The 13,820-nt window shown below is 35.3% G+C and overlaps 2 protein-coding genes across 2 annotated transcripts; both read left to right on the forward strand.

Moving 5' to 3' along the window:
• Positions 1-1,517: 1,517 nt before the first annotated feature.
• Positions 1,518-8,133, forward strand: LOC107638851 (GTP binding protein). Its single transcript, XM_016342248.2, has 12 exons — positions 1,518-1,788; positions 2,204-2,371; positions 2,482-2,605; positions 2,714-2,805; positions 3,652-3,750; positions 3,843-3,956; positions 4,595-4,659; positions 5,249-5,365; positions 5,582-5,657; positions 5,952-6,044; positions 6,885-6,935; positions 7,745-8,133. Exons 1-12 carry the CDS (start codon positions 1,702-1,704, stop codon positions 7,841-7,843), a joined length of 1,185 nt encoding a protein of 394 aa, XP_016197734.1. The 5' UTR covers positions 1,518-1,701; the 3' UTR covers positions 7,844-8,133.
• A 3,739-nt stretch (positions 8,134-11,872) lies between these two features.
• LOC148566658 (uncharacterized) lies at positions 11,873-12,859 on the forward strand. Its single transcript, XM_088483452.1, has one exon. It carries the CDS (start codon positions 11,873-11,875, stop codon positions 12,857-12,859), a length of 987 nt encoding a protein of 328 aa, XP_088339578.1.
• The last annotated feature ends 961 nt before the right edge of the window (positions 12,860-13,820 follow it).

Raw genomic sequence — 13,820 nt, forward strand, 5'->3', positions numbered from 1 at the left:
AAAAAGCAGAGAAAACTGAAAAAAGTTACAATAGAATTTTTTTTTTGGTGACCCAATAGAAAGATTAAGATGCTAAAAATAGAATATCAGAAAATTGAAAAATTTGACAAAAACAATCAATCATCGACTACTGAATTTTGTTGACCCAAAGTTTGAAGCTAGGAAATAAGAATCACTTGTAAATTTTTTATCATTCTATAGGTTTATGTTTAAAAACTTAAAATCAAATTATTAATTTTTATAGGGACTTAAAATAAATACATCACTTTTGTGTAGGAGCAAAAAATTAAACAATAGAAATACATAAACAAAATACTTTTAGAAGTACTTAGATATAAATTATTCTTTTTTTTTTATAGATATGAAAAATCAAATTCCTAGTATTTTTCAAGGAGATTTTTATTTTATGGGTAAAGTACTAAATTGGTCCTCTAGATTTGGGCGTAATTCTGTTTTGGTCCTTAAGGTTTAAAGTGTTCTATTTGAATCCAAAAGAGTTTCATTTAGCATCAATTTAGTCCTACAGTGAGATCAAAATTAAATAATTAACAAAATGTCCTACATAACAACAGTACAAGAACAAAATCGATAATCTGGAGAACAAGTACAAGCTCCAGAGGCATAAAATCAACCATTGATGCATCAATATATTTATTCTATTATTATTGATGCATCAATGGTTGATTTTGTGCCTCTGGAGCTTGTACTTGTTCTCCAGATTATCGATTTTGTTCTTGAACTGTTGTTATGTAGGACATTTTGTTAATTATTTAATTTTGATCTCACTGTGGGACTAAATTGATGCTAAATGAAACTTTTTTGGATTCAAATAGAACACTTTAAACCTTAAGGACCAAAATAGAATTACGCCCAAACCTAGGGGACCAATTTAATACCTTACCCTTATTTTATTTTATTTTATTATGTTTTGGTTTCTATTTTTAAACAAAAATATTACATACACAAAAATATCAACTATCAAATTATACATTATATATTTATGTATATGTATAAATATTGATTTATATATTTTTTTACTAAATAGCCAATCACCAAAATAATTAAATTTATTCATAATAAAATAATCAAATATATCATAATAGAATAATTAAAATTTTAAGAATATAATAGTAAATATTTTTTAGAAAATACCAAATATATATTTTATACATAACTGATTATTGGGTTAAATAAACTCTTGAAAACTTATATTTCAGCTAGATTAGTCTTTAAAAAAAATTATAATAAAATACTTCTATTTTTTAAAAGTAGGAGTAATATTTGAACCTACAATATCTAGGTGAATATAAAATAATTATACCATTTAAGTTATAACTCATTAGTACAAATAAATTGATTTAAATTAAGATTTTTTATCGTAATCATAAGAGACTAATTTAAAAATAATGTTTACATATTTGTTATTCTAAAAAATTTTATTGATATTTGTTTTTAACTTTTAAGGTACTTTATGAATTTATTTATCACTTTATTTATTTATTTATTTTTATTACATAGGTAATTTAAGTAGCAGTGTGCAGTGAATTGTGAAAGAAAAGCGAGGCAAGCAGAGGGAGCTCTTTTTCTTCCAAAACCCTACAAACTGCAGCCTTAAGCTTCTGTTACTCTCAATCTCATACACTCTTCTTCTTCTTCTTCTTCAACAGCAGAAAACCCTAATAATCTAATCTACTAATAAAGATGCCTCCAAAAGCTGCGAAATCGAAGGAAGCACCTGCTGAGCGCCCAATCCTTGGTCGATTCTCTTCTCATCTCAAGATTGGCATTGTAATGCTTCTATATCTCTCTTCCCAAATCCACTCAACAAGTTTCAATCTTGACGCTGTTCCAGCATCTCCTTTTTCAATCTCTAATTTGGGTGTTTGGTCTTTCAACTTCATCTTCGCGTTTCCATTTCTTCAATCCCTAATAATACCCCAATACCAGATTTTTACTTCCTTTAACTTCATGAATAAAAACGGTTTGCTTCAATTTACGACCTCGTGATTTAAAACTATGGATTTGGAAGCATTAAGTGTATGTTGGGTTTAGTTCAGCTTTTAGAGCTGGAAAAAAAATATTTTTTTTTAATGATTTTCGAATGTTATCTTTAAACTATTCATCATAAGCTCTTGCGATTCATATTTATTTTCCTACCAGGTGGTTTATCATGTTAGTTAATAGTTGTTGCTACCTTGTTCAGGTGGGCTTGCCAAATGTGGGAAAATCTACACTTTTTAATACACTCACCAAGATGGCAATACCTGCTGAGAACTTCCCATTTTGCACCATTGAGCCTAATGAGGCAAGGGTCAATGTCCCTGATGAGAGATTTGAGTGGCTCTGCCAATTATACAAGCCAAAAAGTGAGGTGAGTGATGAAACTCTTACAAATACTTTTAGTGAATTTTATGGCCAACTTGATTGAAATCCTCTTTCTTTAGTATAATATGGATGACATGTGAAGGTTTATGAATACAGGTTTCAGCTTTCTTAGAAATCCATGATATAGCTGGATTGGTCCGAGGTGCTCATCAAGGACAAGGGTTGGGAAATAGTTTTTTGTCCCACATCCGTGCTGTAGACGGCATTTTTCACGTTCTACGTAAGATGCTTAGTTTTCCTTACATCTCATTTTTTTGGGGTTGCATTACTTAGATTATGTGCAATAATGATTTGTGAGTTATTGACCCTATGCCCTTGCTGTGTTTAGGAGCATTTGAGGATCCCGATATTATCCATGTAGACGATGTTGTTGATCCAGTGAGGGATTTAGAGGTTATTACTGAAGAATTGCGGCTGAAGGTATGCTTAATTAAAAACTTTTCTCTACCATAAAGAGTGACTTTGGCACCTACAATCACCTTGTTATTGTTTGATGAAATATGAAACTGCATGTTATACTGTAAAGTGGAAATCATTTTGAGGGGATTTACTTAACAGATATTGACAGATATACTCATTGTTTTTTTTTCTTTTTAATTTTTCTTTTATGTTTAGGATAATTCATTATCCTCTAAATTCAATGTTTCTCTTCATCAAAATGAATTCCTTCTTCTTCCCAAAAAAAGGTGAGGGGTTGAGGGATAGAGTTGAGGCATACATAAAGGCCTTGGGCTAGGAGTGTTACAACTTCTTTACACTGAATTAGTGTGCATAGAATAAGTCATGACTAAGGAATAGAGATAACTTCCAAAACATCACCGTACCAGTATCTAGTTGCATTTCAGGAAGAGGGAAATAGAAAATAGTAATAACTAACATGAGAGGTTTAGAGAAATCAAATGTACTGGTCATATGCTTGTATTTGGAATGAAAATGGGAATAATGCTTCCTAGCACAGGTCACAGAATGGAATCACCATCTTTCAAGGTGCCTATTTGCTCCTAAGTCGGGTTGTGTTTGTGGCTTTTCTTAATGTCTTTATGTTCTGCTTATGGTTCTATGCTATTTGTGTTATGCTAAGCATTAGCTTTTTGAAATTCAAATCCTTCCTCCCCCCTCCCCCCCCCCCCTCTCTCTCTCTCTCTCTCTCTCTCTCTCAACAAGTACTTCTGTATTTTATTATTATTAATAAAACTTATTTTTACATACAAATATTTAGTAGAGCAGTTGTTCTCTGTAATATAACTACTTTGCGTTATACTCTAGGATATTGAATTCATGGAAAGAAAGCTAGAGGATCTTGAGAAGAGCATGAAGAGGAGCAACGACAAGCAGTTAAAAATTGAGCACGAATGCTGTCAAAGGGTTTGAGTTTAGCTATTGAGCTCTATAAGTTTGTACATGAAAAACTATGGTTCTTTTTATGGATGAATGATGCAATTTTTTAATATGTGCAGGTTAAGGCATTCATTGAGGAAGGAAAAGATGTGCGCCTAGGGGATTGGAAAGCTGCTGATATTGAGATTATAAATACATTTCAGTTGCTAACTGCCAAGCCTGTTGTATATTTGGTATAGATATATTTTTTTCTTTTCCTTCCTTTTCTTTTTGTCACATATATATATTCCCCTCTATGAATTCTGAAGGTCCTTAGGCTTTTCATATACGAATATGAATTGGTATTGCCTAAGGGATATTGTGTCTGACAAAATAGCTAACCATTTAGACACAGATACCTTTGACTCTTGTTGACTCCTGTAACTGCTTTTATAATAAGCCTTTTTTATGACTTTACTCCTCTTTATGTTAATGGAATCCTTATCTCTTTGCTTGTTCTTTGCATACATTTGAGGCCATTGGTCATAAAGCCATCAATGTACATGTGGATTGTAGATCATAAACCTGTCAATTGTGTTTCACACACACCTTTTGTTAGCAAATGCAAAGTGCATATGTACATGCATACATCCAAGCATATGGCAGTATGTATGTTGATTATTCAATATGGTTAGCCTGGAGCACCATATTCTGGATTTTTAAGAAGTTATGTTTTGCACCATATCTATCACATTTCTACGTTAGTCCGTCCTTGCCATTTCCTGGTGAATGGGGAAAGCTAGACAATAGACTTTATGTCGTTCTTCAATGTTATGTGAATCTGATCTATATATGAATTTTTCTCTCTTTTAATTTCTACATTTCATTGCAGGTTAATATGACAGAAAAAGATTACCAAAGAAAAAAGAACAAGTTTCTTCCAAAAATTCATGCATGGTATGGAATCTTTTTTTTTTGTATTGTTTATTTTTCATCCTTCTGCTTCAATGAGTCATTAGGCCTTGTCTTGTTCATTGCCTACCCCTTGCTACCAGAGACGGATCCATTCATAATATGGGGGCAAGTGCCTCCACTAGACTTTGAAAATTTTGTAAGTAGTACATAATAATATTTATTTGCCCCCATTATGTTGTTAAATTTGACCCTACTATATTAAATTATTATGGAAATTATTTTATGGTCATGTTATATACATTTTACCCCCCACTATCAAAATTATTTAGATCCATCACTGCTTGCTATACATGCATTTAAAGCACGAACCAAGGAATGCTAGTGCTGATTGAAAGTGTATCTACTAGAATCCTGTGGCAAGGAACACCCTAAATTATCTACTTTTTCAACTATTTCCCCACTATCTGTGTTAACAATTGATTGCTATTCTTGTTGTTTCTTGTTTAATATTATTACTTACAAGTTATGTTCTTATTGTGCTGTTAGCATTTTTGTGTATTACTCTCTCAATGTTCGGTGTTCTCTAATGTTGGAAACAAATCAGGTAACGTTGGTTTTCTCTATTCTACAGGGTCCAGGAGCATGGTGGTGGACAAATTATTCCTTTCAGTTGTGTTTTAGAGAGGACACTTGCTGATATGCCGCCAGACGAAGCAGCTAAGTATTGTGAGGCGAATCAAGTTCAAAGGTCAGCTCAAAGTATATGTGTTGCTGCTACTACATGTTTGATAGCTAATTTCTGTCTGTCTTAATTGATTTTCTAAAGACCGAGCATTTACCTCTTTGGCAAACAAAAAATTATGATTTTGAAATTCCAGTGGAACCAATTTTGTGCTTGTTAGTTTTGAAGAGATAAACTGTACAATTTATCTGGACTAAAATCTTATGCTTTTCATTTTGACAGTGCTCTTAGCAAAATAATAAAGACTGGATTTTCAGCTATTAATCTCATATACTTCTTCACAGCAGGACCCGATGAGGTAATACACATCTTCATTTATCCTTTTGTACTGCTAAAAGTTTGTGTATTTTGAATTTTTGTGCACTTTGCTCTGAATACGAGCCAAACATCTTATCCTATCTCACAAGCATAGCTCATCTAAAAATCTGGTGATTATAGGTGATTCTTTTTCATTCTATCTTAGAATTGTTATTTATTTTTATGTTTCTCTCTCTTCCTCTGTGTGGTTACTTTGTTGATGGATTGAACAAAATTTTGTAGACTTTCTCAGATGATGTTGCATCATATGTTTTCTTTTGTTTGGTTCTTTCAGGTTAAATGTTGGCAAATTAGACGCCAAACAAAGGCTCCTCAAGCTGCAGGGACTATCCACACTGATTTTGAAAAAGGATTTATCTGTGCCGAGGTTATTTCTAGTCATTACTTTTGGACTTTCCTTAATTCAATTAATCATTTTCTCCACTGCATAGCGCTACTGGAACTGGTTTAGCATTACAAGTCTATGGCTATTGATTGCTCAGTCAAACTATAATGACTGCTTCAATCACCCCACTGTTAACTATGAACTCTTTAGATGTTGCCTCCTTTCTAAAGAGTTTGTTAAAGCAAAGAGTGACAGTTTTTGCACCCATGGAAAATGGAGCAAAATATCCATTTTGTTTTAGGCAGGATCCAACCTTGGCATTTTGGAAAAACTCAATTCAATGAAACTTTGTTTCACTCTTGTATTATGGATTAGTGAAATGCTTATTTGGAAAATGGTTGTCCTTTCACTGTCTAAATGGTTCACTATGAAATTACGAATTGAGATTTGCTTAGATATCTGATAACATTTTATATCAGTTGGCAGAGGTATTTTCATTACCTATTTTGTTTAGTCAGTCTTGTCAGAATATATTTGTTCTCTTTTCTGCTTGTGAAGTACTGAAGTTTTACAGATTACAAATTATCCATCAAATTTTCCGAGTAGATGATTGTTCTGTCAGAGGATTTTTCTTTTTCATTAAAAAAAAAAAAACAAAATTCCCCGATCATTTTTCAAGATCTGATTACAGCAGTCTATTAATATCACACTACTTATAACTAACTATAAAGAATGAATTAAAAGCTATAAATTCTTCATTGATGTATGGGAAGCAACAAATACTTTGGACCGATTTTTCTTCCATGTGACAGATTGTAGGTTGTAATAAATATGTCCAATCATGCAAGTATTAATGTGGGTGCATTTTGATTGTTGTTCCAGGTAATGAAGTTTGATGATCTAAAGGAACTTGGTAGTGAGGCAGCTGTAAAGGTAATTATTTTACTTTTACTTTCTGGTTGTAAATTGCTGTTTGGATTCCTAAAATTTTGTTAGAGGGTCCAGCATCGGATGAATAACTCAGCGAGTTGAGATAACATTTTAGGTCTGATGGTATAGGTTAATTCATAAAACTTGGGCACAATTTCTTTCTTTGTTTGGTTCAATCTATTGTCACCTATGTATGCTAAGCAATTTAATTTCTTTTGTTTGAACTTATTGCAAATTTGTTCCTCCAAGAAGAATTGTCATTATGGCTTTGAAAGAAGGTACCACCTACCAAGTGGTGATTGTTCTATATTGACTAAATTTTCGCCAACAATTGCAGAAATTGATTAACCATATATAATGAAAAGGGGTGACTTGAGAAGTTGATATGTTGTATTTGACAAGTGCATAAATATTATAAATATATTGAGAAGCTTATGTTCATAGATTTGTTAGCTCTTTGGTTTCTATTTTCATTTCAATTTTTATCATGCTTTTGTTAAGAAAAAGAAAAACAACATTTTTTTTGGTTTCCATTTCCTATTTTTACTTTTTAAAATCCAGAAAATATTAAAAATTAAGATAGAATCTGATCAAGCTCCAAATTTTTGTTTATGGTTCGCCGATCATATATGTTCTTTGTGCAATCATATCCAATGAAGTCCACCTATGAATGTGGTGCTGAAGTTGTTAATATAAATCATGGTTACCCTACCAAGCACTAGCAACCTCCACATGCCTTCTTTGTTTTTATATATACACATCACTGGCTTCATTTTAGGGACCTAACAATTTCTTCTACTTTATTGTATTAGGCTGCTGGAAAGTATAAGCAGGAAGGTAAAACCTATGTAGTCCAAGATGGTGACATTATATTTTTCAAGTTCAATGTTTCTGGTGGAGGCAAGAAGTGAAATCCAAGTATATCACCTGAACTATGCATGGAGTGTGTGTGCTTCATGATGCTGCCATAATACCATGCTGCAACTTGTAAAAGCTTGGAATGTAATTTTTGGACCATGTTCTAATTAAATTACTACTACTCCTAGTTAGGTTGAATAATTCTAGTGGATTTTGATCTTAATTGGTTCTCCATTCCCAAATTTGCAATATGCTACTCTACATTTTTATAGATGTTGGTGAATTGATATTTACTGCATGTTATGGATCAATCAATCAATCAATTTAATGGTGGGTTCCTTCATGTGGGTTTGATGTCACCTAGGAATTTTGGGATTACTACTTTTAATGAATGGTTGATTTAATTACTTTGGTAATATTCAATGTGGAGAACTATAATATACCATCATTTGCTTAAATAAGTTTTTCATCTCATACTTCTATGAGGTGTTATATTTTATGTTTGCATTCTCTTTTATTCATTCATTTTACTGCGTTTGATTTGTGAGTTTGTTAGGATTTGATTTGTGATTTGTGCAACAGTAGATTTTGGGGGTTTGATTTATGAATTTGTTAACGTTTGATTTCTAGATTTGTTGAGTTTTAGTAGGTTTCGTTAGGGTTTTGATTTTTATTTTGAAAATTAATTTTGATTTTATTTGAATAGAGATTTGAGGAATACGTGCAGTATAGTTTGTGTATCAAGAAAGAACGAATTTAGTTTTTTGAACGAATCTAACGTATTTTTATACGAATAGTAAAATGGTGTTAATTAGAAAGGTGTGTGCATAGCAAAATTGAGAATTGAAATTTCCATTGTCAAAACAAAATCCTATATAGTAGTATAGGAAGATTTTCAAGTGTACCGTCATACCGGTGTATCAATGATTTTTAACCGTCGATTTTAATTATATATATTATATATATTTTTTATAATTAATATCAACGGTTAAAAATAACTGAAACACCGGTACAACGGTACACTTGAAAATTTTTCTATAGTATATAGTTTGTTATCTTTTGCATGCTATTTGCAAATGCCATCCATTACACTTTTTGCAAAGTACTTATTATTATCAATGAATTTGGATTCTCTAAAGCGAGTAAGTTAGTAAAGAAGTCGAGTAAAGGATTAATCACAATTAATTTTATAATTTCTATGAGATGTGTGTTTCATTATCGTAATTTAAACCAAAAGTAATTAATTTTTTATTGTATTATTTTACCAACTTCTTTACTTTAAAAGATCTTAATTTATTATTAATTTGCAAAGCTAAAAGGTAATGGATGACCTTTTTCCTATCAGAAATAAACAATTTATGGTCATCCATTTTCGGTGAAAGCAAAGGGAAATTGTACATAATCATGAATATTTACAATAATTAGGGATAAAATGAATTTTCAAAGAAAAACAAAACCACATAAAAATGCTCTAAAACATTCTAGCTAGTGAACTCCAAATTATTATTATTATTATTATTATTATTATTATTATTATTATTATTATTATTATTATTATTATTATTATTATTTTGTCAATGTCTTTTAGCTTTTGCTGGGTTATCAGTTGTATGGGGACATGAATCAAGATTTTATGCGGTCTTCTAGGTTTTCATACTTTTTAGATTAGAAGTCAATCAAACTAAATTACAAGTTGAAAAATAATGGTATATTAGTGTAATGCATGTTGGTGTGAAACTATTTGAGAGCATTATACAAAATTGGGTAAATTATAGTATTATACCCGCCTCTTGTTAAATTTGGTACAATGTAACTTAAATTTTCTTTATCATATTAATCTTTATTGAACTTTATATGATATAAAATTTGATATTCCTGTAATTTGTAAATTATGATGCTAAAATATTTTTATAAACATTACACCCATCTCTTTTTAACTTAGGATGGACCATTATCACCTAGATAAATACACAGAGATAATGATAAATTTCATTAATTATCTGTAAAACTAATTTTTTACAAAATCAAATTTACGAATTTGTTTTCTTTTTAGAACAAGAGTGTAATTCTAATGGATTGATAATGTCAATTATTTGATACATTTATCTAATCATATTTTTTTTAAATAACTATTTATGAGCCAATGAGTTTGTTACTGTGGGTAACCAGAGATTGGTGGGTCGGATGGCGTTGGTAGGCCCAAACGTGTGAGGGAGGAGACTATCGCGTTTGCCCGAAACTCGGTGTTCCTCCGTCCGACTTGCACGTGTGAAAGAATGGGGGGTGGTACCTGCAAAGACACTCCGATGCCTAAGTTAGCAAGGGTATAAGCAGGTTTAGAATGTATTGGACTTAGTGATACCTGAGGGAAGTCAGGGTATTTATAGTGGTGAACCAATAACCACCGCTGAAGTAGTGCCACCTTTTTAGGCGGATAACCGTTCCCCTATCTTAGGGAGGTTAAGATATGGCTCTATGAAGTGGTTAGAGAGTTTCTAGGGGCAGTTACTCATTCGAATGAGTGTTATCTGCCAGCTAACCCTCGTATCCGACTTCTTTGGAGCAGGTCGTGTTTAGTACCGACTTCTGGGACGAAGGCTGGTACTGGAGGAAGGCCAACCTTTTGGGTTGGGCTTCTTTGCTTAGATATTGGGCCCTATTTATTGGGCCAGGGTATGAACAGTGCCCCTACTCGAGCCCAATTTCTTTTTAAGAGTTGGGTTCGAGTATTCAACTCGGGGTTTTGGCCGATTTGCAGGAGGACCGACGTGATGGTTTAGGAACCGACGTGATCTTTCTTGACCTTTCGGTTCTGACAGTTACGTCTAATCAAGCGTCGTGTCCGTTGGGTGTGCGTAGAGATTTAATGGCCTTGGTAACGGTGCATCTTCATTAATGACTGCCCCCATTTTACCATTATGCCCCTAACGTCTTTATAAATACTTTCCCTCTCTTTCGTTGTTTCGTTTCTGCAATCTTTCAAATTTCCCTTGCATTTGTTCGTGCTGTATTGTTGCGTTTCGAAGGTTCTTACTTCCTCCTGTCTTGATTTCAGACTCAAAGGTTAGTTTTTTCCCTTCTGTGACATGTTTTCTATTTGCGTGCCTTTATCTTGTAGGTAGATTTGGTTTGTAGGCTTTAGTTCCGTGCCCCTTCCCTTAGAGACCGTGTGTTGATTTTTCTTTTCTTTTGTAGGTTTCTTGTCACCCCCCTTTTTTTAAGAAAAGAAAATGGCTTCCGTAGATGCTCTCTCCCAGTGGGTAGACGTTACGGTTCTAGGGGAGGAGCCCTCCGTTGACACTGAATTTATCACCCACCTTCGTACTCACTATAGAATTTGTACTTCTGAAGAAGATGAGCCCAAGTACGAGTTGGTAGTCCCGGGTCCAGAAGACCGGGTTTGTTTCGGGAGGGCTGACGAGACGACCCCTCATTTCTTTTTTATGTATGAGAGTATGGTCACTCGTTTGGGCGTTTTCCTCCCTTTTTCAGAGTTTGAAATGTCTGTATTGCGTCATTGCCGAGTGGCTCCCACCCAGCTTCACCCCAACTCTTGGGGTTTTCTAAAAATTTATCAATTTATCAGCCAGGCTCTAGAGTTTCCGACTTCTCTAAGGATTTTCTTTTACCTTTTCCATATGACCAAACCCTTCAGTGGGCTAAACAATAAGCAACAGTGGGTGTCCTTTCGAGCCATTCAAGGTCGGAGGCTTTTTACCCTTTTTGACGAGTCCTTTCACGACTTCAAGAACTACTTTTTCAAAGTGCAAGCTGTAGAGGGTCACCACCCCTTTTTCCTGGATGAGCATTCCTCTCCCCGATTTCCTTTATATTGGCTGGAGGCCTCCCCCTGCGAGAAATATGGTCTAGATGACCTAAATGAGGTCGAGGTAGCCATTGTGGGGTTCCTCCGAGAAGTGTGGGGGAGGGCCCCATACTTGGATACTAAAAAATTTCTTCAGGGGTCGCCGGCCTTTGTCCAGCCACAATTAGGTAGCTTTTTGCACTTGTTGCTTATTTCCGACTTGCGATTTCTTTTACCGACTTTGTCTGATTTTAGCTATCATTTTGTTTCTGCAGAGATGGCAAAGAAAAATGCTCAAGAGTCTTACCAGAGGGTTCAGGAAGCCAAGGCAAAGTCTCGAGCCAGGTCTGGAGGTGTTAGAATGGTTGTCTCTCCCCCTCCTCCTCCTCGGAACGTCGGGACTTCCTCTCAACCTATTGTAATTTCTTCCTCTGCTTCTTCTCTGCCGCCCCCTCCCGTCCGACCTACTCCTGAACCAGAGCCAAAGAAGCGCAAGACCTTAGAGTCTGGCGCTACTGGTGAGGCGGACGCTCTTGCGTTCGTTCGAAAGAACATCTATCCTCATGCTCGTATGAGTATGGATGATGTCTCTGTTCGGCACTACCTCACTACTGTGGTTGAGGAGAGTCTCAAGACGGCGGGGGTTTGTGGCAAACTCTTGGATATATTTGAGAAGACTCCCATCAGCTCTTTAGGGACGACCTCGAGGGTCGAGGAGCTGGAGGGTAGGCTTCGTATATATCAGGAGCATGAGAAGGAGTTGGAGGGGAAAGTCGCCAAACTGACGGAGGAGAGGGACAGCCTCAGGGAGAAAGGGAAGAAGTTGCAAGCCCAGTGCAACATGGAGATGGATTTGAGGAAAGCAGCGCAAGCCAGCTACAACAGTTTGTTTGCTGATCTTGTGTCTGTAAAGAATGACTTGCTGAACGCTCGGAAGGCCTATACCGAGTTGGAGGACTCTATTGCGGATGGTGCTGACGAGGCTTGGAGGATTTTCAAGGAACAGGTCGGGGTTATTGCTCCTGACTTGGACCTTTCTCCTTTGGACCCTGATAAGATTGTAGTTGATGGTGCCATCGTGGATCCTCCTGTCCCCGTGGTGGAGTCTGAGTCTGATTTAAAGACTCGGGGTCAGAGGATCATAGAGTCCCCTCCTCGTTCCAAGGATGCTCCGAGTTCCTCTACCGCTCCTCCGACTTCCTCTTCGACTCCTGCTGCTGGTGTTCCTCCTGACTCTGCTGGTGGTGATCCTCTTGAGAAGTGATTTTGGCTATTGGGGCCCGGCCTGTGGGCCCCTCTTTTTTAAACTCTTTATTTATTTTGGTAGTGTTTGAACAATTTTTTGGCCTTTTAGGGCCGTAAACAAAACACTTTATGATACCCCTTTTTATAAGGGTTATTGTAAGTTAAAAAATAAGTACCCCTTTTTTGGATAAGGGTTTTGAGTTACCTTATGTGCGCATGCTTTTTCTGTTCGTGGTTCTTTTGACTCCTTGATCTTTTCTAGGAAAAAAAACTTTTCTTTGGGGTTTGCCTGCTTTTCTGAATTTCCTTAAGGCAGCCTTGCTATTCTTTCGTAGTTTTTCCTTATCTCTTTTTGTTATTCCTAGTACTCAATTTTGTTTTACTGAGTTTTTCGTGACTTAGGCTACTTTTGCGATTCATTTTAGCTTTACTCGGCTTCGTTTTCCGACCTATGAGTCGGATTGCTTCCGAGTTTATCATGATCGACTTCTATAGCCTCTTTACGCCGACTTGTACCTCGTCGTTTTATCCTGACGACCATCTAGGTCGGTTCATGGGATTTTCACGTTTTGTCGAGCTTATTGCTACTAAGGGCTTTTGATAATTTATTTCCCTTAGCCCCTACTATGATGCCTCGTTAAAAACCCTTCTCCAGAAAAAACCCTTTGATTCTGGGAAAAAATCATGAAGCTGGGAAAAGAGTACATCAGGGAGTAGAGTTCGCTTCTTAGCTGTAGTACCTTTTCATATTACAAGCATGCCATGACCTTGGTAACTCGGTGCCGCCTAAGTCGGTCACCTTATAATAGCCCTTTCCCAAGACCTCCTCGATCTTGTATGGTCCTTTCCAATTAGCAGCGAGCTTTCCCTCCCCAGATTTGTTGACTCCAATGTCGTTTCTGATTAAGACTAAGTCGTCAGGGGTGAAATTCCTTCGAATGACTTTTTTGTTGTATCTTGCAGTCATCCTTTGTTTTAGC

This window comes from Arachis ipaensis, chromosome B4 (genome assembly GCF_059453495.1).
Source record: "Arachis ipaensis isolate K30076 ecotype BB chromosome B4, ASM5945349v1, whole genome shotgun sequence".
NCBI classification, from domain to species: Eukaryota; Viridiplantae; Streptophyta; class Magnoliopsida; order Fabales; family Fabaceae; genus Arachis; species Arachis ipaensis.